Source organism: Pongo abelii, chromosome 5 (genome assembly GCF_028885655.2).
Source record: "Pongo abelii isolate AG06213 chromosome 5, NHGRI_mPonAbe1-v2.0_pri, whole genome shotgun sequence".
Taxonomy (NCBI): domain Eukaryota; kingdom Metazoa; phylum Chordata; class Mammalia; order Primates; family Hominidae; genus Pongo; species Pongo abelii.
Window position 1 is genome coordinate 8,297,606 of NC_071990.2, and position 26,752 is coordinate 8,324,357.

The 26,752-nt window shown below is 35.4% G+C and overlaps 1 protein-coding gene and 1 long non-coding RNA gene across 5 annotated transcripts in view; one reads left to right on the forward strand and one right to left on the reverse strand.

The window, feature by feature from the left end:
* Window positions 1-2,248: 2,248 nt before the first annotated feature.
* On the reverse strand, window positions 2,249-24,939 carry SLC35B3 (solute carrier family 35 member B3). Of its 4 annotated transcripts, none has more exons than XM_024247907.3 (11): window positions 24,663-24,939; window positions 23,601-23,646; window positions 19,054-19,347; window positions 17,092-17,213; window positions 11,622-11,776; window positions 9,885-9,992; window positions 8,743-8,840; window positions 6,587-6,679; window positions 6,065-6,176; window positions 4,091-4,160; window positions 2,249-2,880 (listed from the first exon to the last, which is right to left on the reverse strand). In XM_024247907.3, the coding sequence occupies exons 2-11, from the start codon at window positions 23,601-23,603 to the stop codon at window positions 2,730-2,732; spliced, it is 1,206 nt and encodes a 401-aa protein (XP_024103675.3). In that variant the 5' UTR covers window positions 23,604-23,646; window positions 24,663-24,939; the 3' UTR covers window positions 2,249-2,729.
* The window catches only part of LOC134761647 (uncharacterized), a 350,936-nt gene continuing 349,053 nt past the window's right edge, over window positions 24,870-26,752 (forward strand). The window contains exon 1 of the long non-coding RNA XR_010140563.1: window positions 24,870-25,397. This is a non-coding gene — a long non-coding RNA (uncharacterized LOC134761647). The remainder of the gene's footprint in view (window positions 25,398-26,752) is intronic.

The window sequence follows — 26,752 nt, forward strand, 5'->3', positions numbered from 1 at the left end:
CTAATGTAAATACAGCTGAAGAAAGAGTTTCTAGCTACATGCTGCTTAAACACATCTACCTATATTTAACTAATGTCTCAATCAAATGATCTCACAAATTCTTTACTTAGAAACCTTTCCTCATGCACTATTTTAGTTTGGGCTGCTCAGGCTGATACAAGAAAGCACCATGGGCTGGGGGTCTAAGACAACAGAAACTTATTTCTCAGTTCTGGAGACTGTAAGTCCAAGAGCAGGGTGCCATCATGGTTATGTTCAGGTGAGGGCTCTCTTCTGGGTTGCAGACTGCTGACTTCTTATATCATCACATGGTGTAAAGAGGGCAAGAGAGCTCTCTGGGGTCTCTTTTATAAAGGCACTAATCCCATTCACAAGGCCTCCATTCTCAGTATACTTTCAAATGTTGATTTCTTTACTATAGAAATCATTCCATATTTCAGACTATTCATTACAAATAAGTGAGGTAAAGTTTACTTCCATCTAATGGCAAATGACAAAAGAAATGGAGTTTAAAGGGTACGACTGGCAACTAGTGATTTTTAAACAGTGCTGAATTGTTTAAAATTGGAGGGTGGAATGATGTTGATAATAGGGAGACAGAGGTAAAATATTAGGAAAGTGTAGAGGCAAAATAATGCTTTGATAAGTCAAATTTATATTTTATCAAAGATTTGAGAAAGTTGACAAGTTTTTCTTTCAAGTACAAATCCTTTTTTTCTTAAAAGTTTAAGGCAGCATAATGAGGTATGCATTAAGATCCCTTCTATCTTAAGCCAGGAAAATTTAAAATGATTACCACTTGGGAAAAAACAACAACTGTATTTTAGCAAATGGGCAAATGAAAACCAGTCAGAATTCCTCATGCTGGACCCCTCCATGATACAGGCTCTGTCGTACCTGCATATGCACATAACAGGTTAAAGCAGCCATCAGAACACAATGGAATTTTAAGAATGAGATTAACTATTCCAAGTATATTATACTTACAAAATATAAACAGTGTCCCCAAGAGCACTAAGCTTTTTAAACCAGTATTATTTATATCGAAAACAAAGAATAACAGAATTTAAAAAAAATACAATAGAAGCAATTCTAAAAATCACTGCAAAAATAAGTACCCACATCTTTGAATTTAGACTCAAAACTATGCATGCAACATTCCTATGGTCTGAATGTTTGTGTCCCCCTGAGATTCATATGTTGAAATCCTAACTCCCAAAGTGATTGCATTAAGTGGTGGGGCCTTTTGGGAGGTCATGAGGACAGAGTTCTTGAAAATGGGATTAGCACCCAAGGGAGCTTGTTTGGCCCTTCATCATATAAGGACATAATGACTTCTGTGAACCAGAAAGCAGGCTCTCACCAAATCTGCCAGCACCTCCATCTTGGACTTCCAGACATCAGAACTGTGGGAAATAAATTTCCATTGTTTACGAGCTACCCATTTATGGTATTTTATATAGCAGCCTGAATGTGCTAAGGGAGAAAATATTGTCCAAATTTGCTAACTCTATTTGCGTTTCTTAAGTTTATCCTATTTTGTCCTCAAACTTCCAAATTAAATCTCACTTTTATGGAAAAAACTAGGATAATTTTATAATTATTTTATTATAATTGTGAGACATCACTTACTTTTTCTTCAATTAAAAAAAATCCAATCATGAATCCTTTGGGATTACTTGGGCAAACAGTAGCAAATTTTTCTTACAACACATACTTACATGATGCAGAATGATGTCTGTTTTTACTACCTTGCCTATATTCTACATAAAACTTAAAGCATGTCTTCTCTAAATTAGTGGTCCCCAACCCTTTTGGCAGCAGGGACTAGTTTCGTGGAAGACAATTTTTCCATGGACTGGGACAGGGGATGGTTTCAGGATAAAACTATGAAACTGTTCCACTTCAGATCATCAGGCATTAGATTCTCATAAGGAGTGTACAACCCAAACCCCTTGCATATGCGGTTCATAACAGGGTTCCCGCTCCTATGAGAATCTAATGCTGCCGCTGATCTGACAGGAGGTGGAGCTCAGATGGTAATGCTCACTTGTCAGCCTCTCACCTCCTGTTGTGTGGTCTGGTTCCTAACAGGCCACGGACTGGTACCAGTCCACGGCCTGGGTGGTTGGGAGCTCCTGCTCTAAAGAATAATTTTAAATGAGAGAAAACTCAAGTTTTAAAGTTCATGTTAAGCCTTACTCCAACTTCCATTTCTCTCTTTATAACAAAATTCTATTAACACATCTTGAAAAAAGATCACAGAATAATTTTATTTATAATGAATGTTATTCTCTCCAGACTTCAACTCATCAGTTTACTCTTATAACAGAGAATCAATTTAAATAACACCATCAAAATGGAATGAATACAAAACAATCTGCTATTACATATCGATTTCTTTGATATGACATAATTATAGCCAATTAGTCTTGCAACACATGGTCCATTTCCAGTGAAATTCTCAATAAACTGCTAGGACTTACAGTCCTTCATATTGACATTTTATTGTAAAGTCTGCTAGACGTGGCTCTCTTGATTGCTTTGGAAGTCAGTCAAACAAATGCTCTGAAGAAAAGGCTGATACCACAAAACAACTTCATATGAAATCTATCCACAAACGGGATAGCAATGCCTCCAGATCCTTTGGTTTTTATCAGTCCCTTTGGAAAGTTAATTAATTGATGATTGTTCCCTTAAAATTCTATTTTAAATAGGACAATCACTGTCTATACAGTTTGTGCCAGCGTCCTTGACTTTCTTGCTTCCACTGATTTGTTTATCAAATCATACAGTGATGGTAGTCTTATTTTATCCATATTTTTGCTGTAAACATTGAGAAATATACCAAGGACAACTAGCAAACCAGACCATACATACCTAAGAGAAAGAAATAAGGAAAAAAAATTAAAATTAGCAAAATAACAATGTACTGTTAACCACAGAATTTGGTAATATGTCCATAATAATTCTTCAGTGAAGTAAAATTCTGCTATTAGAAGCCAACAATAATAGCATTAAAATAAAAATAGTATTCTTAGATGAGATTTGACAGAATTCTGTATCTTTTAATAATGCATTGAGTATATATAAAGAAAGATATTTTATAAAATTTTATATGACATAGTTCATTTGAACTTTGGGGATAACAGTATATTCAAAGTACAATCCCCTACCAAAAGTCTTAAGAGTAAACTTAAAGCATTGGACATGTATATCTACCAAAGGCCATTTTGGGAATTAAACTCAGCTGTCCGACTCGTTGTCTCAGTTGGGTAGAATATAAAGGAATAAAAAGAGAAACATCCCTGAGAAAGTAGGGGAATCATTATAATTATATTTATGTATGACATAACACTATTATGTATTATACCTAGTACATACAGAAAGAAAAACTAGTTTATAGCCAAATAATAATCTGTAATACATTGATGGAAATTAATTTTATGTTTCCCTCTAAACTTATAGATGGTTAAGTTTTGGGTTTGAAACTTCACAATCCTGACCAATATAAGTTTAAATGGTGCTAATGTCAAACAAATAGTAAAGACAGTAAATATGATAGTAAACACTTTCACACACACACAAAATACAAGCTGAGTTTAAAGTCTTTAGGATGTAACTTACAGGATACTTCTCTACCTTAAATCCTTTGTGGAAACAGGCATCAAATAAACTAATATTTTTTAAAAGCATGTGCTGTAAATTCATAATTTATATATTTGCAGTAGGGCAAAGGGGAATCCCTTAATCTCAACAATGTACACATCACTCATATTCACTCATAATGGAAACGGGTCACATTTGCAGTGGACTCTGGTTAGGCAATTTAAGTATACAAAATGATAAATTCAAAATAATAAATTACCAACATTTCCAAAATAGCAGAAGACACACTGATAGTTAAGAGATCAAGATGAAAAGCTTTCTTTATAAAGCATAACACGAGAAAAAAACACATTATTAATTTATATAAAAATAAATTTACTACAAAAAAGAAAAAGTAGAAAAGTTGAAATTAAGATTAAGAGGAAATGTGAAACACAGTATCTAAAAACTGAGAAAAATTGTTTAATTAAAAAGTACTTACTGAAATGTGAATGGTTTAGCAAAGAATATAAATGAAAGTACAATGGTCATTGCTTTTCTTCCTGTTGTCACTGTAGGAGCAAAAAAATAGTTTAGAATGTGCCTATTATCTTGACAATATTTTAGAAATCACTTATTCAGCAAATATTTACAGACCTGACTATATGCCAGAATCTGTGTGAGGTGCCAAGGTAACAATGGAAAGTAGAAACCAACCAACCAAACACACGCACAAAAGTCACTGTTCCCTGTTACTATGGAGTTTAGTCTTGTAGGGAAATAGACATTAAATAATTAATACAGTTAAATGTTAAAGTACAGCTGTAGGAAGTACTTGATGGAGGCCATGCTATTATGAAGCCACAGTTTAAGTCTTAGAGAAAGGCTTTCCTATGGAAGCTATGATTAGCTAGAGGCAGGGGTTATTCTTTAAAAACAGTAATCTAAAGGATATACTCATATCTTAATAGGGGTCATCTCTGGATAAGACTGTGAGTAACTATTACAATCTTCTTTACACAACTGTATTAACTTTTTCCTGTCCTTTGAAGTACTACACTTTGAAGTCTGCCGTAAGGCTGGAAGCCTTCCTCCCTGGTCCCAGGCAGAGTGGGGAGATCTGCATAGATCTCCATGACAGTACTTTCCTCCTCACTGCACTATCAGTTGCCATCTTCCCACTTGACTATGTGCTTTACTTAGTTTCTTGCCTTATTCATCTGTATATTCCAAGACTCTACAGTTCCTGGCATTTAGTAATTTATGCATGAATGAATGAATTCCAAAGGAAGAAGCTATTCTGGAAACGTGCCAGAGTCAGATTCCCAATGTCTGTTTTTCTTTCTATAGTAAAAGGACCCCTATTTTGAGCTGGGTATATGTTCCCTCTTCTCCTGCTACTAGGTGTGGTCATGTGTCTAGGCTATGGTGAAATGTGAGCAGAAGTGCTGTTTCTCGGAGTATGATGTTTAGGATTTTCATCTTCTCTTACTCCATCCCACTGCATAGCATGAGGATGAAGATGGCACAGCGGACAGAAAGAACGTAGGTTTCTCATGACCATGGAGTCACCACACCAGCTTAGAGGCAGTATAATGTATGGTGAAGAGCACAGGTATGCAGCCAGACTGCTATCACTGGAACCTGGCTCTGGTTGACTATGAGACAAGTCACTTAACCTCCCTGTGCCTCAGTTTATCCATCTGTAAAATGGAATAATCATAGTGCCTAATTTATAGGACTGTTGTGAGATAAAAATAATGGTGTCTGGTACGTACTAGGGCTATGTATGCATTAGCTATGATTATTGCCAACTCTGGCTTTCTTTTAGGTGAGAGAGGAAAACTCCTGCCTGCACCTCCAAGGCAAAAGCTGTACCTTAGAGTTTTGGAAAATGACACAGGTGGCACATTGACTCATCTGTTCCCCTCACTAGGCTGTACACTCCTCCAAAGCAGAACAAATACAACAATTTTTCTACAGGGCCAAGCAAAGACCCTGCACACAGCAGATGCATAGTACTTACTGGTGAAAAGGGAAGCTAATCTGGTTGGTGTCCTAGAAAATGTACAAATGAAAGGCCTAAAAAGCTTATTTAAAATGTACCTCTCATACTTGAAATGCAACAAAATTGAAAGTTTCTGTTACAGGTTAAAAGCATATAAAGGCAGTACTTTCTTTGGAGGTCGTCATCTCATCATAATTTTATAGAAAGTTCTTTTAATGAGTTTAAGGGTTACTGTTCTGATAAATGTATATGTTTGATTTTAAAATTAAACCATCAAAATAAGAAATCAAGATCAAACAACATTTTCTTTACAATTCTAAAGAAACACCATAAGCCAAAGAATAAATTGGTGAAATATGATAATTTTCTTTTTAATGTAAAGGAGATGTTGCCCTTATGTTTTGAAAAAGAGCATCAGAGAAAATGTAAATGCTTATTTTATAATCAAAGCAAGTAAATCCCTCCTACCTGTTACAGCAATAAGTGCACCAAAAATTTTAATCAAAGCCAGAACAAAGGAGATTCCAAAATATCCAGTGAGGGAAAAAAGGAACGCATAACCATAGGTCCGAACCGGATTCTGCAAAAAATAAAAAAGCCTGTTAGAAAAATGTAAAACAAACCCCGAGGTATTACAAATAAAATAAAACTACAGATTTTAATCAACTTCTTGAGCAATAATAAGTTGTTTGACAGTGCAGTCAAGCAAAGATTCTTATTTTGATTTAATGAAAAAAAATGTTGAAATTAAAGATCCTCAACTTTTCTACATTATGAACAGCTTAAAAATCAACTCATGGGGTACAGCAAGGATGAAATAAATTTAAATATCAATCATTTCATTTCTGAAATTAATTTCTGATTGGCATATATTATATTAAAGGAGGTATCATTATATCTATGATAGCCTCTTTTGAACAAGGGAAATTAGAAATACAGAGAAAATTATTTAACAGAAGATTTAAAAAAAAAAATGTGATTAGTGTTTACCTTTGCACAAAATGTTACTGCAGGGCCTAATCCACTAGTGCATGTCAATCCCAGTAAAATGTACACAAAACCAATTGAATACGAATACAATACCTAGAGCAGATAAAAATAAAGCAGAAAAAAGTACTATGAAACTGAAAATGGAAGATTAAGGGTTTTAACGCTATGGCTCAATTAGGTTTGCAGAACAAACATTTTAAAAGAAACATTATCATTTCAATATGGCCTAAATTTCCAGAAATGATATTTGATCCTAATGTTTTATAAGTCTATGCCTCATTTTATGTACAAAATAACACCTAGTAATATTAATCCTTTCATATATGCTTACATATTCATTTCTTTCTAGGCTTAATTATTGAAATCAAACCAGATTTTCATATTAGAGTTCTAAAAAAATATACTTAAATGAAACAAAACAAAAAGCTTTAAAGATACTTATAAAACATAAAAAAATTAAGTTTCTAAAAGACATTAAAATATAATGAAAATAAGCAGCATATGGTATATCTACTGCTTAACTTCTCTATTTTCCAACCAACCTTTTAATCCCAATTTACTATGCTTTTCATAAACAGAATCAGCAGCAGCAAACCTAAATACCTGCTGTGTGTCAGGTACTGTGCTGAAGCTCGGTACGGATTATTCCATTTACTTCTTACAACCACCCTAGATATGGGTATTCTTAGTTATCATAATCCAATTTCCAGATGAAGAAACTGTAACTTAGAGATATTAAGTAATTTTCCCCAAATGAGTGCTAGTAAAGCCAGGATATGAACTGAGCTATCTTATTCCAGAGCCTACCATCACAAACACTGCATTATATTAACTTTCTAACAACCTACACTCCCTCAATTCTCTCTGCGCCCATCCTTACCTTATCTACAATGAGTAGTGATTATGATGAAGAAAATTCTTAACCAAGTTCCTGTGTTATTAGAGACTAGCTAAGTTGCCCCATTCTGTGTCAAGAAAATAACAGGAAAGAATAGTCCTGTCTATCCTTAATTCAGTATGCTGTTTCTTTCCAGCAAGGTGGTTGGTTATAAAATTAATGTAAACACACAGACACACATACACAGAATTTTCCTATATAAAAACCAGTTACAAGATATATAAAAAGACACTATTTGCAAAGAAAACCAGTTACAAGAGATACAGAAAGATATTATTTGCAATAACCACAAAAAGATGAAATAACTTTAATAAGTTATTATTAACAATACCTTTAATAAAAAATGTGCTGGATTTACATGAAGAAAACTTTAAACTCTAATGGACATTGAAAAAAAGACCACTTGAGTAAAAGAAAAGTCATACCTTATTCTTGGACTGAAATAATCAAGATGCCATTCTCCCTAAATTAATTTATAATTCAATGCCATACCAATCACAATACCAATGGAATTTTTAGTTTATTTGGGAATATAAACACCCCAGAATAACTACTGGTAGTAATATTCTGCAAAAGAAAAGGAACAATGGTAGCTAGTCCTAACAGATAATAAATGTATGATAAAGCTGCTGACATTATATGTACTATTGCAAAAATAAATTCAAATACAATTCTGAATGCCACACAAGAGTGTGATATGATAAGGAGGGCACTTAAAATGAGCTGAAAGTGGATTATTCAATAAATGATATTAGAAAAAATGGTAGTCATTTGAAAGAAAAGTTCTTTTAAAAAAGTTTTAGATTGGATCAAGGGCTTAATAAAAAAGGAAATCACAAAACTAGTAGGCAACAGGGATGAAATGTTCTAAATCTCAGGGTTAGGAAAGCTCTTTTCAACCATGATACTTAGTCAGAAGCCAGCAAGGAAAAGACAAATTGGGCCATATAAAAATTACAAATTTCTACATGGAAAAATACCACCCACTAGAAAGAGATGAGAGAAATGACATAACAAAAGATTTTAATACATAAAAAACTAAATCAATGAGGAAAAAATTTGTCAACTATGCAACAAGCGGTTAGCACTGCTAGTTGTAGTTTTAGTTTTTACCTTCCTATAATGTTTGAATGTATTACTTTTGTAAAAATGATAGTTTAAAAATGCAATGCTAGTTATAATAATTATTTCATCAAATTATGTATATCACCATTTTTTAAATCTGTTTAATTTGAAGAAAAAACACTAGAGTATTTACCATTTCAGAATTAGAAGCATTATGAAGTTTCATAGCTTTCTCTTGAACATTTCCAATGACAGCATCTGCACATAGTGCCAGGGAAATAAGCACCACACCTTCAAGAAGGTATTAAAAAAACAACCAAAAAAAAACTCCTTATTTAAACATATGAACTATAATCAAGCTTTATCAGAAATTTCATTGGTCTAAAAAACAAAAGCAGATCTTCAACTACATTTGTTCAGTAATCCAGAATATTCTTATTCACAATCAGTTGTAACAAGTACATAGGTGATGATATTAAAAAATATATACTAATAAACTGAGTTAGTTCTGTACATATCACATTTCACATTTCAATAGCGTATCAAATAACAGTTCCACAAATATTCTACTAGTCTAAGAGTTCCACTAGTTCTGAAAGTGTAGAAGAAACTCTTAGGATATCTATCTATTGGGATTGGTGGCTATTCAGTTAATTAAAAAAAAAAAAACAGATGAAGAGAAAAGTCATTTTTGAAAAACCCTATTATTACTAAAATGTTTAATTTAAATCACATAAACATGCACGCAGCTGTCAGGGCCTTTTTCTTTGAGCATGGGTCCTGAATAGAATTCCGTATTTTCTCCTTTGTATAAACACACTCATAGCACACATTTTCCATGATTTCCAAGGTGTTTTTGTTTAAAAGTGCCCTGCAGAGTACAGAATCCTTTCATATGTTTATGAGCTTCCCTCCAAAATTCATGGTGGTTTTACTCACACCTCATTCAATAGTGATTTTATTGCTTGTCAGTCAAGTTGTGTCAGTTAACTCAGTTTTCACAAAAACAATTATTTGTTCATATTCATTTTTGAATAACTTGATACTGAGTTATGACATAATTATAATAAAGGTACAACTGACATAAACAAATCTGAGTCAACACTTCATTCTTGAGGAGCATCAAAATGCAAGCACACTAAAAAACAAACAAATTGTTTTATCTACAGAGCTGTGATATTTTCACTACATCTTATATGGAAAGCCCAAAAGCTTTATGTTAGATATGAAAATTGCAGCTGTCATCCTATCATTTAAAATGCTTACAAAATATTCGAAATTTGTATTCTAAACTAAAATGCCTACAAAAGCTAGGAATATAAATAAATTGCTTACCTGTCAGGTTGAAATTTGGTGCAATTGTGCTGTCAGCGAGGGTAAACCATATCAGGCCAAGGCTCATACATATGGCAGCAGACACATCTGCAACATTATAACGCTTTCCTGTATAAAACAAATGTAAGTCCACTTCATTATGCAAATACCCACCCAGCTGTGTATTCGCTCTATGTGTTAAGTAGAACACGGATTTGTTTTTTATATCCAATGCCAAAAACGTGAACACTTAGGTCAAGGCCGAAGACAGTCACAAGAGGGCTTCTGAAAACTACCAATGGGCAGCAATATGTCCCTGTAAGTTAGAAACGAGAGCTACTTTATCTGGTATAATAGTAACACTAAAATACATACTTTGGCAAAAACTGACAGCAAGAATAATGCACATCCACAAACATTTAAAAAATTTCCTGGAAATTTAGTTCCTGTTTTACTTCGTGCATAATAAAAGCTTATGAATTTTCTTGTAGTTTGTAAGTTTACACAGTAACCAGAATAATGATTCTGGTTACATAACTGTTTAAGTTTGCAAATATCATAATGCGATAACTTCCAGGCAGGTGAAAATTAAATTATTTTAACATATCCTTATTTTAAAAATAAAATGTAGTATGACTTTTTTGTAAGGTTTATAAGGACAGTATTATATATGCCTAGTCAGTTGGGACAATAAATGCGATTTTTAATAGGGATTGACATCAATTATTTTTTCCTATATGAAGTTATCTTGAAATGATATGTGAAGTAGCTGACAACACTTCCATTTTTAAAGGCTTATTCCGGGATAGTATCTAATGCATAAATGATATCAGGCTGTATAAGAACTTCAGTGATACAGAAACACCCGACTATTAAAACACGAATATTCCTCATGACAATTAATATGAACAACAGAAGCTACTTCCACTGTTTGTTGCTATCACTGCCTCCTCTTTTACTCCTATTTCCACAAAACTTGTCACTTAGCTGGGGCTCTAAACATCACTAAGCCAGCAGGGTTGGTAAAAATGCAGTTCTGCTCAGATTAAACTTTACTTCAATATAAGAACTGCCCATGCACAATGGAAGTGAAGGGTAGAGCCCTGGAGAGTAGAAGAATGAAGGAACTGAAAAAAGGGACCTTTCCATGTACTTTTGAACTAGACCTTTAATATGTAAATATAGTATTGCTGGAAATGTGGTAGATTCCAAAATAAAATAATAAAAACAAAGTATTATCTTTTCTTTTTCTTAAGTCCAAATTACTGACTTCAGAAACTAAGGCATATCAGTGTTTTTTTTTTTTTTTTTTGAGACGGAGTCTCGCTCTGTCGCCCAGGCTGGAGTGCAGTGGTGTGGCCTCGGCTCACTGCAACCTCTGCCTCCTGGGTTCAAGCAATTCTTCTGCCTCAGCCTTCTGAGTAGCTGGGACTACAGGCGTACACCACCATGCTTGGCTAATTTTTGTATTTTTAGTAGAGATGGGGTTTCACCATATTGGCCAGGCTGGTCTCGAACTCCTGACCTTGTGATCTGCCGACCTTGGCCTCCCACAGTGCTGGAATTACAGGCGTGAGCCACTGTGCCTGGCCATCAGTGTTTTTAGAATACCTCATTTGGTAAGACATAATTCAGAATTGTTACAATATCTAGAATGCTCACTGAAAATATAATAGAAGTTTAATGTTTTTCCTAATGCTAGATGCCATAACATAGCCTATTAGTTTTAAATAGTATAAAAACATATCATTACTATACCTTGAATAAAAACTCCTCCTAGCATAACAGGAATCAATTTGCAGCACTTGAAGATGACTTGGGTAGGGTAATTCAGGTAGCCCAAGGAAGTGTTTGATAACCCCATAGTACCCACAGTTAGAAAAGCTATTATCATGTAGGTTTTTCCTGGTATTCTGTAAAAGACAATTTTTAAAACCTTCATTTTGGGACCCAATTCATGCTACTAAAAGATAATGTGTTCACAATGTGTAAATGTCTAATTACTTTTCTAATTTCTGGTTACTATTTCTGGAAATATCACTAAAAATATCACTATTTAAAAACTAATGCTCTTGTATAAAAAAGTTTATAAAAATAACAATTTACCTTTATTTAGTCAATCATAAATGAGGCCACTCAATTATGTAAAAAAGAGTTTAGATTTTTACTGAAGGTATAAATGTTGACAAAAAGTTTTTTTTTTTTTAACAGCAGTTCTAGCCACAAATAAAAACCATCTTAACCATCTTAAGTTAGAGAAAAAGAGCTTCTTTTTTTGTTGTTGTTTGCTTGAGATAAGGTCTTGCTCTGTTGCCCAGGCTGGAGTGCAGTGGCATGATCTCAGCTAACTGCAACCTCTGCCTCACGGGTTCAAGAAATTCTTTTGCCTTAGCCTCCTGAGTAGCTGGGACTACAGGTGTGCACCACCATGCCCAGCTAATGTTGGCCTCCATAATGGTAAAAGGCACCTTAACAATTTTAAAACTAATTTTTAACTCCTGAATTGTTGTTCTGTTTCCTAATGTTTCCATCTAGCATTAGGAAAAATACATCTATCCATTCTGCTAAAATAACCCAAGAAGATTTTCTCTAGGAAAAGTTCATGTGGTTTAAAACCCTAGATATAATTTTTATTATAATATCTTATAGATAATCTCTCTGTATTCTATGTTATAATAATCAACTTTTAAGATGAGGTACCTGACTCTCTCCTCATGATTTCAAGTCTTTTAACTTTGGCTCTATCTAAAGTTCCTAAAGGAGATTCTTAATTTAGCATCTTCAGAATTTTGAGCCATTACTGTGAGCATATGCTCACTTTGACTAGATATTTAATGGTCTAAACTAATAATCTTGTATGCTGGTATGACGAACACAGACACAATGAGGCACTATTTATACTGATAATGCTGGAGAGTTAGATGTAATTTCCATTTTAGAATTTGTGTTCACATTGAAATCAAGGCAACAAAATTCCTCATCTTATATATGGTTAGATACAAGGTAAAATAATCTACTGGAAAAAGTCAATTAAAATGCATCATTTACATTTGATTCTGAGGGGTTTTTTTCTACTTAACTACTAATATAGTAGTTAACCATGAAAATCCACGTGGCATGTCCATATGCATCAGTGTAAACGTGTTCATGCCATCCATGGGGTTTGACCCTCATTGGGATATCATCAGTGATGGTGGAGCACCACTTCGCCAGGTAAAATGATACAAGTCAAGGTGGTCAGATTTTCTCAAAGATAAATGGCAAATCATTGGCAGAAAATAAAAATTCAAGTCAGAAGAATTACAAGGCATGAGTAGAAAAGTAGCACAGTACAGGTAGAAAGAAAACCAGCCTGACAGGGGAACTAAATCCAAAAGTAGCTCCAAAAGGAGCTCAAAAAATTCTGAGCAGTCCTCTAGGTCTTTGTTTTCTCATTGGTAAAATGAAGAAATTAGATTTGATCAGCTTGCCTCCAGGATACTCACTATTTCTATTTTATTTAATACGTCCATTGCTTGCTTCCTTAGAAATGGGGAGAAAATTTTTTTTTGAGATGGAGTCTCGCTCTTGTTGCCCAGGCTGGAGTGCAGTGGCGCCATCTTGGCTCACTGCAACCTCCGCCTCCCGGGTTCAAACCATTCTCCTGCCTCAGCCTCCTGACCTCCTGAGTAGCTAGGATTACAAGTGCCCACCACCATGCCCAGCCAATTTTATATTTTTAGTAGAGACGGGGTTTCACCATGTTGGCCAGGCTGGTTTCGAACTCCTAACCTCAGGTGATCAACCTGCCTCGGCCTCCCAAAGCGCTAGGATTACGGGCATGAGCCACCGCACCTGGCTGGGGAGTAAATTTTAACTTTAAAATCCTCTTCAAGACAAATCTGAGCACTCTCCTTAATTAGAAACTCATAGTAATTAATAATAATGTTACAAGGTATTCTTTGACAAAAAATAATAAGCAGTATATTTAGGATATTACAGTTTATGATGTACTTTAGCATGCATTACCACATATGATCCTCAAGATAAAATTTAGAGTATTATAGAAACTTCTCTGAGGTCTTGACAGATGTAATAAGACCCAAGTGCCAAGACCCAAACCCATGTTTCTAACTCCAAATTCTCAATGAGTATTTGATGTACTTATTCCAGTATGTCGGTATTCACATAAATGTGGGAAGAAGAAAAAAATAACAACTGCAAAGAGTTTAGCTAATTAAAGGTCTAACGAGTAGCAGTACCATTAAATAAATTCAGATATGTGTTTGCAAAAATAAATTCAGAAAGGTTTCAATTCATAATTACATTTATTATAAATACATAAATTATTCTCCGAAATTGTTTCACTTATATTTGAATCAAGTACAAATTATTTTATTTTAAAATATGTTATGGTCACGTGATTTAAAAGTTGGGATAAACATGGTTTGAGGCCCCCTCCCCTCTCATCGGGGTAGCTGATAGGGAGGTGTTTCTTTCTGAAATGTAACAGGACATGCATCGTCATTGTATCATTTTTCACCTACAAAGATAGTATTAGTGTCTTTTACCTTAGAAGCAATCTTACCTTAGAAGGCCCAGTAGTTTGCAATAAGTAGTGAATCATCATCAAGCTTCCTTATATATTAGTCTTGACAGATATATTTCATTACTTCCTATTCTATCACCTATGGCTATTCCCAGTACTCCTCTAGGTCTTTGTTTTCTCACTGGTAAAATGAGGAAGTTGGATTTCATCGGCTTGCCTCCATGATTCTATCATGGAGAATCATGATAGAACATAAAAATAACGAAGATGATATTCTAAGGTTCAAATATTTTTATAATAATTGCTACAATAATGTATTAGCAATTAAGACAGGTTGAGAGGCAAAATTAGACCCATGAAGAAACCTGTAATATAGATTTAAATACGTAAAACTATAGTTACCTTGATACAAACTTCAAAACCATTTTATGATTGGAAAAAAAAGCTGCATAATTTTTGAAATCTTCACTAAAGGATTAAACATTTGTATCAAGGTATGTCAGTATTACAGTCGTTATTACATTTAAACTGCCCAATAGATACACGATATATACACACATTAGGGTATGACAGAAGGAGCACACTTCTTACATTAACCAAGAACATTTTATATTCAAATTCCTAACCACTTTCTGTTTATAATCAGAGACTAAGTTTTATTGCATATTGTTCTAGATGCCATTAAAGATATATCAAGATATTTCTCAAATCTAGATGGTTGCTAACTGAAATGATATTTTCAAACAAGCACATTTGGTCTTGATGAAAAGGAATGAGATGTGTTTCTCTAATGCTTAAGAACGCAACCTCAGCTATCGAACATCATATGGCAATGTTAGCTGGGGCATATCCCACAAAATATAACTTCACATTCTAAAAAAGCAGAATAACAACAGCTACGGACTTGGTATCCCTCATCCAAAATGCTGGCGACCAGAGTGTTTCAAATTTCGATTTTTTTCAGGTTTTGGAATATTTGCATCTGCATAGTAAGGTATCTTGCGGAATGGGACACAGGTCTTAATATGAGATTTATTTATGTTTCATATATACATTATACACATAACCTGAAGGTAATTTTATAGAACATTTTTGATATGGTTTGGCTCTGTGTCCCCACTCAAATCTCATCTTGAATTGTACTCTCATAATTTTCATGTGTTGTGGGAGGGACCCAGTGGGAGGTAATTTGAATCATGGGGGTGGTTTCCCCCATATTGTTCTCGTGGTAGTGAATAAGTCTCACAAGATCTGATGGTTTTATCAGGGGTTTCCGCTTTTGCATCTTCCTCATCTTCTCTTGCCACTACCACGTAAGAAGTGACTTTTGACTCCTGCCATGATTCTGAGGCCTCTCCAGCCATGTGGAACTGTTAAGTTCAATTAAACTTCTTTTTCTTCCCAGTCTCGGGTATGTCTCTATCAGCAGCATGAAACGGACTAATAACAGTAAATTGGTACCAGGAGTGAGGTGTTACTGAAATGAGACCCAAAAATGTGGAAGCAACTTTGGAACTGGGTATCAGCCAGAGGCTGGAAGAGTTTGGAGGGCTCAGAAGAAGACAGGAAAATGTAGAACAGTTTGGAACCACCTAGAGACTTGTTGAATGGCTTTGGCAAAAAAGCTGATAGTGATATGAACAATAAGGTTCAGACTGAGGTGGTCTCAGATGGACATGAGGAACTCGTTGGGAACTAGAGCAAAGGTGACTCTTCTTATGTTTTAGCAAAGAGACTGGTGGCATTTTGCCTCTGCCCTAGAGATCTGTAGAACTTTGAGATGATTTAGGGTATCTGGTGGAAGAAATTTCTAAGCAGCAAAGCATTCAAAAGGTAATTGGGTGCTGTTGAAAGCATTCCATTTTAAAAGGGAAACAGAGCAAAAAGGTTCAGAAAATTTGCAACCTAATGATGCAGTAGAAAAGAAAAACCCATTTTTTGAGGAGAAATTCAAGCTGGGTGCAGAAATTTGCCTAACAAGGATCTGAATGTTAATCCCCAAGACAATGGGGAAAATGTCTCTAGAGCATGTCATAGGTCTTCACGGCAGCCACTCCCATCACAGGCCAGGAAGCCTAGGAGGAAGGAAAGGTTTTGTGGGCTGGCCCCAAGGTCACTATGCTGTGTGCAGCTTAAGAACTTGGTGCCCTGCATCCCAGCTGTCCCAGAGCTGGTCACGGTGCACATTTTATATAATTTTGTGCACAAAACAAAATTTGTGTTAAGTACTTATGTTTGGAAGTTTCCACTTGTGTCACATTGGCACTCAAAACTTTTCTAATTTTGGAGCATTTCTGGATTTCGGATTTTTGGATTAGGATGCTCAATCTGTACTGATATTTCATTTCACCACTGTGATGTTAGTTGTACTACAAATCAGTAACCGCACCTATTTCAGCAGAATTTATAAAAATCAAGTATGTACATTGTGTTTTTTATCATGTTTTAAGCAGATATAACACTAAGTTGAGCCTAAAGCTATTATTTTTTTATTTTGTAATACTGCATTTAAGAAGAGACTTTATTTTTTTCAGTGTATAAATGAATAAAATGTATTTAGTATTATTTAGTTATACTGATAAGAGTTCGTGCCTATCAGATGTTTTGTTAATAGAAGTATAAATTTCAGCATATTCAGTATGCCAAAAAAAATTCAACTAATACAAGTGAAATATCAAAAAATAAAAACAAACCACATACCTCCTCCTTTTGTCCTGAATAAGCTGAAGTTCTATTAGGCCAAATATGGAGTAAAAGGCAAACTGCACTAAGGTAAGGTACCAGCCATAGGACTTAAAACCCTCCACTGAAAATATTAATTCCTGTCAAAAGACACATGAACACTGTTAAGTCCAAGGCAGCACATTAATTTTCTAAAAATAAATTCTTATAAACACAACATTTTTAAAGAAACCAAGCCCCACCTCCAACAACAACAAAATGTAAATTAGAGAGGTTAGAAGCTCTTTCATATTGGTAATGTTATTTTTTGAAATTTTTGTGCCATAGATGATCTAAACTTTCTTCTTTTAGAGGAAATGGTTAATTTGCCTAAACATGTTATATTATAAAGCAATATTTATATCAGTTATTAATAAGCCATTCTTAACAAGTCACCAAGAGTTATTCTAATAGTTATCTGGTTTAATTTTAATTGAATAAATCAAATTGATCAATAAATCAAATTGAACAAATGAAGTGTATGTATGAATATGCATACATCTATACAAAACACTTCATTACCAGACCCCAACCATTTTTTCTGAACTATTTTGATATGTAATTATAAGTAATAGTAGCAATGTCAGTTTTTACAAAATCAAAGTGGTTAAGTTATAAACACAATTAGCAGGGGTTTGTGTAATTTAAAAAAACTTTGCATAAACCAGTTATAAACTAAAATATCTGATTATTAATTAGAGAAAATTTATTTAATGACACTTACAGGGTAAATTTCAAATTCATTTTCCATTGCAATGGCTAACTCTGTTCCCAAGCTATTTGGTAACAGTGGTATGCTGAAGAAAAAAATGTTTCTAAAATGTTTCTCAACATGAAATTCTAATCTCTATTTTTAATTGTTCTTCATTGTGGCATCTCAAGTTTTATATCACCTACTAGTGGAATATCAGTTATTATAAATATTAACATTTTTAATTCATTTTTGTTTTACATTAATATTCTTCATAGCATTCTTGCAAGCTAACTAAAAAACAGTCACAATTCCATGTTCACTTACATTTCCCTTGATGTTTCATCTCTACAAGACAATGAAAAAGAATACAACAATTTTTAAATTCACTAACTTTTTAGTACTAAAGAATACTGGAAATATTATCTGTGTTTTAAGAAAATACATCATTTTCCTTTCCTTGAATTACAAAGACTTTCTTATGTTATGGGAAAATATCCACTAATTAAATGACCATTCATAAAATTAGAACCCATTCCAACATCCTGTTTTCACTAGCCCAGATCCTCACCCATCCAGCCCATGTCTTTGAAGGTCAGAAATTTGCTCCTCGCCAAAGGTATATAACTTTTCCAAATATAATGTAAATATGAGACAAATTGTTGCAGTGTTAGAAATGTTTTGTGCCAGCAAAAAATCACAGAACAATAAGATTCTGGCAAAGTTAGAAGACAAAGCCAATAAGAATGAGAATATAAGAGGTGTTTAAAAAAGAAATAATTCAAATATTATAGGATTAAAGAGATACCTTTAGAAAACCATAAAATATCCTGATACATTTTTGCAAAAATGATCTTTTATTATTGAGCTCCAAGAATCGAGTAAACTGAACTATCATTCAATAATGTTCCAAGATACCAATCAATACTTGAATCATTTCTTTCTCTTGGAAACACATGGTTGCAATTATTACCTACATTTTGTTAAATATTTAAAAATTAATTTTCATAATGACAATTTTTCAAGATAGTCTCTACATGTGCCTCCTTCCCACTTAAAATATTTAACTCTTGAATTTTGATCTGTTTTCTGTTTTAAGAAACTCTTTTCTACTCTTAATACTAAAAAATACAAATTTATGAATCAGCCAGTATCCCGTAAGTGACTATCTCGGGCAAAACTAGTAAATGCTCATACTGACCGCAATTATTATAAATAATTAACATATTATAAACATATAACTTTTTTACCTGTAAATACCCATAAATTAGGTAAAATACAAAAACTCCAGCAACACATATGAAAAACTGAGTAAGTTTGTTAAACTTGCTGAGATTCATGCCAAGTACCACAATGTCGTCAATTGACTTGATGTGTGGTGACATTGTTTGGGTTTTGGATGGTACAGTGATAGAAATATATTTCCTGGAATTGTTGAACTTGAGATCCATTGTTATTTTGCTGCATTCAATGCTTTCAGAGTTATTTTTGTTGGTTTCCTCGACTGTTACGTTCTGTATGTCTTTTGCTTGCTGTGTCAAGTCCTAGAGAAGGAAATAAGTAATTAAAAGAAAACATTTACATGATAAAGTTTAATCCTCCAAATAATATTCCAAATCATACTTTAAAATTATACAAATGTCTGCTTCTCTCTGGATATTAGTATATTAATTCCTGTATTCTAGGTTCCAAATCACCAAAAACAATATGCCTACAATCTTTAAACAATTTGTCTACAGCTGATAAAGATTAGTACATCACTAAACTGAATATAAACCATACTTATTTCCACAGCAACAAAAGCTAGTATTTCATCAAAGAACTAAACATGTCTTTGTGTCTATATATAGTTGATACATAACATTCTCAACATTAAAGTCAATCTTCATTTGTAGAAGAGTAAAAAATAAGTAATTCTCCTTTAAATACTAAGACAATTCTAAGATATATTTGCTAATGACATTTAAAAAATAAACTAAAAAAATGAAGGCCAGGTGCGGTGGCTCATGCCTGTAATCCCAACATTTTGGGAGGCTGAAGCAGAGATGTTGCTTGAGACGAGGAGTTCAAGACCAGCCTGGGCAACATAGCAAGACCCTCTCTCTACCAAATAAAATAAAATAAAATAAAAAAATTAGCTGGACATGGTGGTGCATGCCTGTAGTCCTAGCTACTCGGGAGGCTGAGGCAGGAGGATCACTTGAGTCCAGGAGTTTGAGGCTGCAGTAATCTATGATTGCACCCCTGCACTCCAGCCTGGGTGACAGAGCCAGACCCTGTCTCTAGAAAATAAATGAAAAAAAACCAAAAAAAAACAAAAAAAAACAAACCAAAAACCCAAAACTAAGGTCCTTAAAAAGCTAGATTTATCACAGACTGTAGAAAGCACAATATGCTTCAGCAGTAGCATCTCTTAGGTTAAAAAATGTTTTCTTCCTCTGGAACAAATCATTTTAATTTAATTTACATTCTTCTGGGATGTAAAAGGCTGGAGAAAACATGTCATTTTTTGTCAGTCTAAAAAAAATTATGAAGCCATCAATTTCTCTTTGGATTTATATAAACTGAAAAAATGAACTCCATGTAAAGACTGAGGAAAGACTGAAGAATTATGACAAAGTATAGAACAAACCTATGTAAAAGAAAAAGTTATTTTCTTATAAACGACTCATCTGTTTTTAATTCCAGTGGGAACAAAAATTTAAACTCTGCGGCATGAAGAGAAATAAGAATAATTTTGATGGTGAGTTTTCCTTTGGTAATGTTTTTTTAAACTGTTACAAGATGGTTTAAAATGGCCAAAATTAGAGTTGCCTCTTCATGATCACTTCTAGTTTGCTAATTTACAGAGGTTAACCAGGTCATCCTTAGGAATTAAAGGAGGGGTCAAGGATGTGAATACCACTTGTAACTAAAAATACGCAGCCACCACAACATTTTATAGGGCACCTGCCATATTTCTAAATAGAAAAGTAGTTTCATGAAGTTTACTGTGTTCCTCTTGTTGATTCTTCGCTTTCCTTTGTTCTTGCTTCCCACATTTTCAATCACTGTCATTTGTAAGACTTTTTATGTAATCTTGCAGGATATCTTTGAGATGTGACTTTCTTTTAAAACCATGCTTTAAATTATCTCGCCTAAATATTTGGCCAAACCTGTGCTTGAATGGAGAAGAGACGAAAACCTTAACAATTTACTCTTTTCTATGTGTGGGCATGGATATAGTGCACCATTCAAATAAACCCAGCCTCACATACGTTTCTAAGTTTGCTCTCCCTCCACTCTCAATAAAGCCCTAAACCACCCGTTTCATTCCTGAAATACATCAGGGACTTTAAAACACCACTGCCTTCTGTTCATGATGTCCTTTCAACCTGAGGTCTTCTTTCTCAAGGTCAGGTTTGGAAGTTCAGCTTTAATATCCCCTGCTTTGTGACACCATCACTAATCACCCCAGTTATCAGAAAACAGAACTTGAAAGGCAAGATTCAAATCTTATTTGTCTCTGCGTCCTTGGTACCTGGCATATACTCTGACCTGATATTCAGATGAACTAAATAAACTGATCCTTCCTCTTGATACCCTCAAACTTCAGCTTGCAATCACTCACCTTCTGCTTGGATACGATTTTTGAAATGGATGGTGGTACTGGAAAATTTTATGAGCAAAACTGAAAATCTTATAGAAAAAGAGTGGGGAAAATTTACAAATAATGCTTATATATTTACACACACATACAGAATAAATAAAACTTCTAGAAAATATCTTTCCTGCTTTTATTGGCATCAAAACATTTCTCCAGAAGGTCACGCTTTCCCAAAGTCACCTTCTTCTGAGATATTTGTAATTTAGTAAACTGCCAAGCATATTGTAATGACTCAATACAATTACAGGTAATAGTATAGGAAAGCAGTATAGCATAATGCTTTCCTCATGCTTTGGAATTTTGACAGATATGAGTTCAAGATCTGGCTTTACTACTTATTAGCTGAGGAGCCTTGGGCAAATCGTTTAACTTTTCTGAGCTTTAGGTTCTCTACCTTCAAAAGTGGGAGGAGTTAAAAATGTGCCTATCACAGGATTTTGGTTAGGACTATATGAAATAAATGTAAAATTGCCTGGCATATGACAGTCCGTAAGTGTGTTAGCTGTCATTCTTCAACTTTTTAGAAATATTGCTAGGGTGATATGGTGTGCTCAAGCTGACTCATCCCTTTGATGTGCAGCTGGAAATAAAGACCTGAATTTCCAACGCTGCCTTCTCTCCTGAGATCCAGAGCTCTATGTCTAAATGCTTCTTTGATACCTCTACTCATAAGCTCTGCTGGCACTTCATATTTAAAATGGCCAAAGCTGATTATTTTCCCCTCAAAACAAATCTACTGTTTGTTCATATATTCCCAATCCCACTTAACAGTACCTAGTATGAAACACAAGCTAAAAATCTGGGAGTCATCTTAAGAATCTTTCCTTTTCCTCACATTCTATATTTTGCCAAGATTCCTGTTAACTCTACATCTATAACTATATCTAATATCTGTTTCGGACCCTACTCCATCAGGCAGCCATTTTCTCTCGCCTAGATTACTAGACTTACTAGACTGTTTATAATCAATTCTTCCCTTTCTGACCCATCTGTCACATGGCTCAACGTGAAGTCTGATCATGCTGCATCCATGAATAAGGCCTCGAAGTTAAAAACGAGTTGATGTCCTGTACTCTAATATCATATTATACATATTTTTCAAATTCCTAAATTATAATGGTATAGCTTGTTTTTATACTTGTTTCTCCTAAAAGCCTATGAAATCCTTAAGGCAAGAGATATCTTCCTATGATGTTCTGGCACATAACAAAAACGTAAGATTAAATGAAGGACTCTACTGCAGTTCAGCAAGCACCATTTATTTAATCAACGTTATTCAGCTCCTTTCCAACACTTTACCACTTCTAATACACTTCTTGGCAACTTTATGTGCTGCAGATCTAGGCCATACGTGCAGAATGAAATCTCTCTAGCACTGTCTTTTCTACATGTATGCTAAAATACCGACATCGCTACTGAAACTCCCCACAAAACATTTGAAATGAACATGAAAATAAATTTGTTTCCTTTGCCTGAGGCATCAGTCTCATAAAACTTGCCCATCAAAGCCTTGCATTTAGAATGCTGTTTTATTAATAAGAACATCACTGGTGAGAAAGTGTGACTGATGAAGACCTCTGATACCTAATAACTGTGATCATTGGGGAATGTCTGCCATATCCCTTCCACTTCAAACATTAATGACTGATATTAACCATCATCTAAAAAAAAAAAATGGGCCAAACTCCTTGTGGTGCAAGGAGCAAAAATGAAGCATGGAATTAAAATTAGTTTTCAGACTAAATGATCAACATTGTGCTTTGCTTTTGAAGCTCACAGTAATCAGTGAAACTAAAATATATATATATATATATTTTTAAAAAATCACAGGTGTGTATCATTGCCTGAGGCCTCTTCCTAAATTCAACACAGATATTCAACTTCAACTGCTAAAATGGAATAAAAAGGTAGCATTTCCGGCATACAATGTATATTTAAAAATTACAATTAGTGATAATGTTGAGTTACAATGACCTATTGAAGTCACAATTATTTCAGTTTATTTTTGAGTTTTCCGACCTGAAGGACAAAAGTCCCACACCAAAAAAAGGTAGAATATGAAAAAAAAATCATTACGGTGTCTTTAACCTGAAAAAACGTGATTTTAACTATATTTTGCCACACCCAACGTTACAAATAAAAGAATCTTACCATGCCATTATGCCTTGATTAACTGCGCTCCGGAATCAATCATGGCCTATGGTGTACGATTATAAAACAGAAAAAACAAAGTTCCATCTCATTTCTTTGTACATACATCATTACACAAAGGTGGAGAAACCCTGTGCTAATGTTTGAAGACTATTCTTTTTTTTTTTTCAAGAGAAAAAGTTAACACTAGGACTTAATCTATATATTAAGTAATTAAGTAAAAATAACGCTGTCTAAATTATTTTGAAATGCTGCCTCTCTTCCAAGTTCCAAACTATCTCAATTCACTTAGAAAAACGTTTAATTAAAAAACAATTCTAGGCTTCTGATATCCTAATGTAGAAAAAATGCAGATACTCAACACTTAAGATTTTGTTAGCGCACCAAATCATTCCATCTTTTACTTTCAATATTCCTTAAATAATAATAAAAAGACGGGAGAGATAATTCAGTTGCAAAGACTGGAGGAAACTTGCAGAACTTCTAGTGGAAGTTTATGCCATAAACTTAATAGCCCAGCCAGAACAATCACATTCTACTGCAAGCCAAATGGAGAAAAGAGTACCTTGGAGTGCCCCTATTTAATAAACACGGAACCAGGAAACAGTTAACTGTAAATACAGTCTAGAGGTATCCAGGTGACTGACAGTTCTCCAGAGACCCCGAGAACAGCGTAAAAGACCCCTTGAGGTCACCTCACCCCTGCGAGTCCACGGATTGGGACCTGAGGGAGTTCTCGCCAGCCCGAGGGCGAAAAACGGGCGAGGAGGAACAGATGCTCCTCCCTGGAAACCGCCCGGCCGGTTTCCGCTCTTTAAAAAAAGGGAGTCACCCGTTTCTTCCATCCCGACCTCATCCACTCCTCGAACGCTCCTTCTGGATGAGGAAGATGGGCAGTGTCAAGGTTTTCTGGAGGAGAGGAGATCTGGGTCCCAAACACAGGAAAGGCCCCGAAGGCACGCGTACCCCAAGGCCGGTATGTCACCCGGAAGGGTGAAGACAGCCTGCGTGGCGCCTCAGCTAGACGGAGCATCTCCCCCTCCCCTGGTCCGTCGCCATCACCTCCTCTTCCTCCTCCTCCTCGCCCACTCCTGCACTTTCCACCGCGGCGGTCGCCTCCCAAGAAAGCACTCTCAACTCCGGCGCCCGCAAGCCACTTCCGCCTATGTGTCCCTGCGCGCGTGCGCAGACGCGTGGCCCCGCCTCCCGTCAGGCCTGTGCCGCTGGCGGCGTGCGGGCTGTTACCTCCCGCGCATGCTCTATCGGGTAGAGACGCTAGGCCGTCACTGCCAAGGTGGGCCCGGCGGTGCGAGGGTCGCCTTTCAGCCTTTACCTCTACCCATTGAAATGGAGTAGGGCGTGAGCGCCGATCTGCTGGAGAATCTCATTATCCCATCGGCGCTCTGCCTGCTCCTGGCCTCCAAGCCTCTGAAGTCCAAGTTTCAGCTGCCGGCTACCCCCGAGCCCGTGGTTCCCACGAGAGAGGCGACTTTACGTCAGCGGCCCTGGGCTGAGATTTGAGAACGCGACCAAGTGGAGAATGTTGGAGCCAGATTTTAAAATCCTTGTCTTCCTTCTGCTTGCTACTTGATCTAAATGAGATAGGGCAAAGTCACAGAACCTGTTTTTATGTTTTTGCCTGATTCATACGGGCTTCTCCCGTGAAGATGGGCTGAAGTAACGCTTGGGTTGCTTCTGACGTTATAACTCATCCTGTAGCTGCAGCAACCGTGGTCCTTGCGACCTCATAAAAATGTTGCCAGCATTGGTTTGATAGTGCTGCTTAATTCTTGGAAGGTAAATCTCAAAGCTTGAGGACCAGCCATCAAAACTTTTGTAAAAGGTTTTCCCCGCATTTAGGGCCACATCTATCACCACTGAGATGTAATAATGTAAAAACCAAGACGGTCTGGGGATGAGCTGTTTTCAGAGAATAATTAAGGAAAATATTACTGTAACGAAGATGGATAATTTTTGAAAGCATGCCTTGAATACCAGAAAGGGATGAATTGGATTAATATATATGTTAGAATCTAGTCAGTTACGGACAACTTTTAAAATTTTACAGGCACTCTTCAGAAAGGGTAGCATTTGTGTCTTGTATTGTGATTGAGGGTTTGTAATAAAGCAAGGCACTACTTTGGTGGTGAGAAAAAAAGGTCTGGGTAGACATTTTCATTTAATACTTGCCAACCTTGTTAGGCTGGTGTTAGCAACATTTAGGAATGTTGAAATTAAGGCTTAGAGAACTTAAATTTCCTAAAGAGATAGTAGATGACAAAACCTTTCAGTGATGCCATATCATCACTGTATAATGTGAATTTAGTACTACTGTTAGCCATTTATATGATGGTTATTTATCAAGTATCTATTAAATGGGCATATGTATAGGTCATATCATAAACTGTGCGTATGAGCTCCCTGCCCTGAAGAAATTAGGGGTTTCCATGAGAAAGTAAATGGCAGTATAAAACAACTTAAGGTACAAGAGGTGTTACAAGGTACCATTTGCTCATGCCTGGACAATTGCAGTAGCCGTGAGCATAGCTTTCTGCATTCCCTTTATTTCTCTACATAGTTGCATTCAGCAGCTAGAGTGATACCATTAGAACTTGAATATGCCAGTCCTCTGTGCAGAACCTTTTAGTGGTTTACCATTTTACTCAGATTAAAGTTCAAAATTCTTACCCTGACTTTTAAGACTGAACTTACTCTTGATGGGTCACATCCAAGCTACACTTCAGAGCTTTTCTAATTGCCCCCAAGCAGAGCAAGCGTCAGTGCTTTGTAGCTGTAGTTCCTTCTGCATGGAACACTGCCCTCTCAGATGTCCACAGAGCTTGCTTCCTCATTTTTTTCCAGTCACTGCTCAAATGTCACCTGGCTCTTCTCTGACTACCATGTCAGTGAAATATTTTTACATGTCAAATGTGAAATGTAAGAGAGACTGTCTGGAGTAGTACTTATTATAGAGTAGGTGTTTAATAAATATAGACTCTCTTACAATACTTCCCATTTACTCCTGTGATAACCATGTGGTAAACAAAATTAAAGACTTGCAGCTATGAATTTTTTTTTATTGATTGACTGATTGAGGCAGAGGCTCACTCTGTCGCTCAGGCTGGAGTGCAGTGGCGCATCTCAGCTCACTG

Excerpts from the sequence above, each read along its gene's own strand:
- SLC35B3 (XM_024247907.3), bottom strand. Across the intron at positions 9,993-11,621 it reads AGGAGGAGTTTTTATTCAAG|GAAAGCGTTATAATGTTGCA; the intron begins GTATAGTAATGA and ends TGTTTTATACAG. Across the intron at positions 2,881-4,090 it reads GCTAAACCATTCACATTTCA|GTATGTATGGTCTGGTTTGC; the intron begins GTAAGTACTTTT and ends TCTTTCTCTTAG.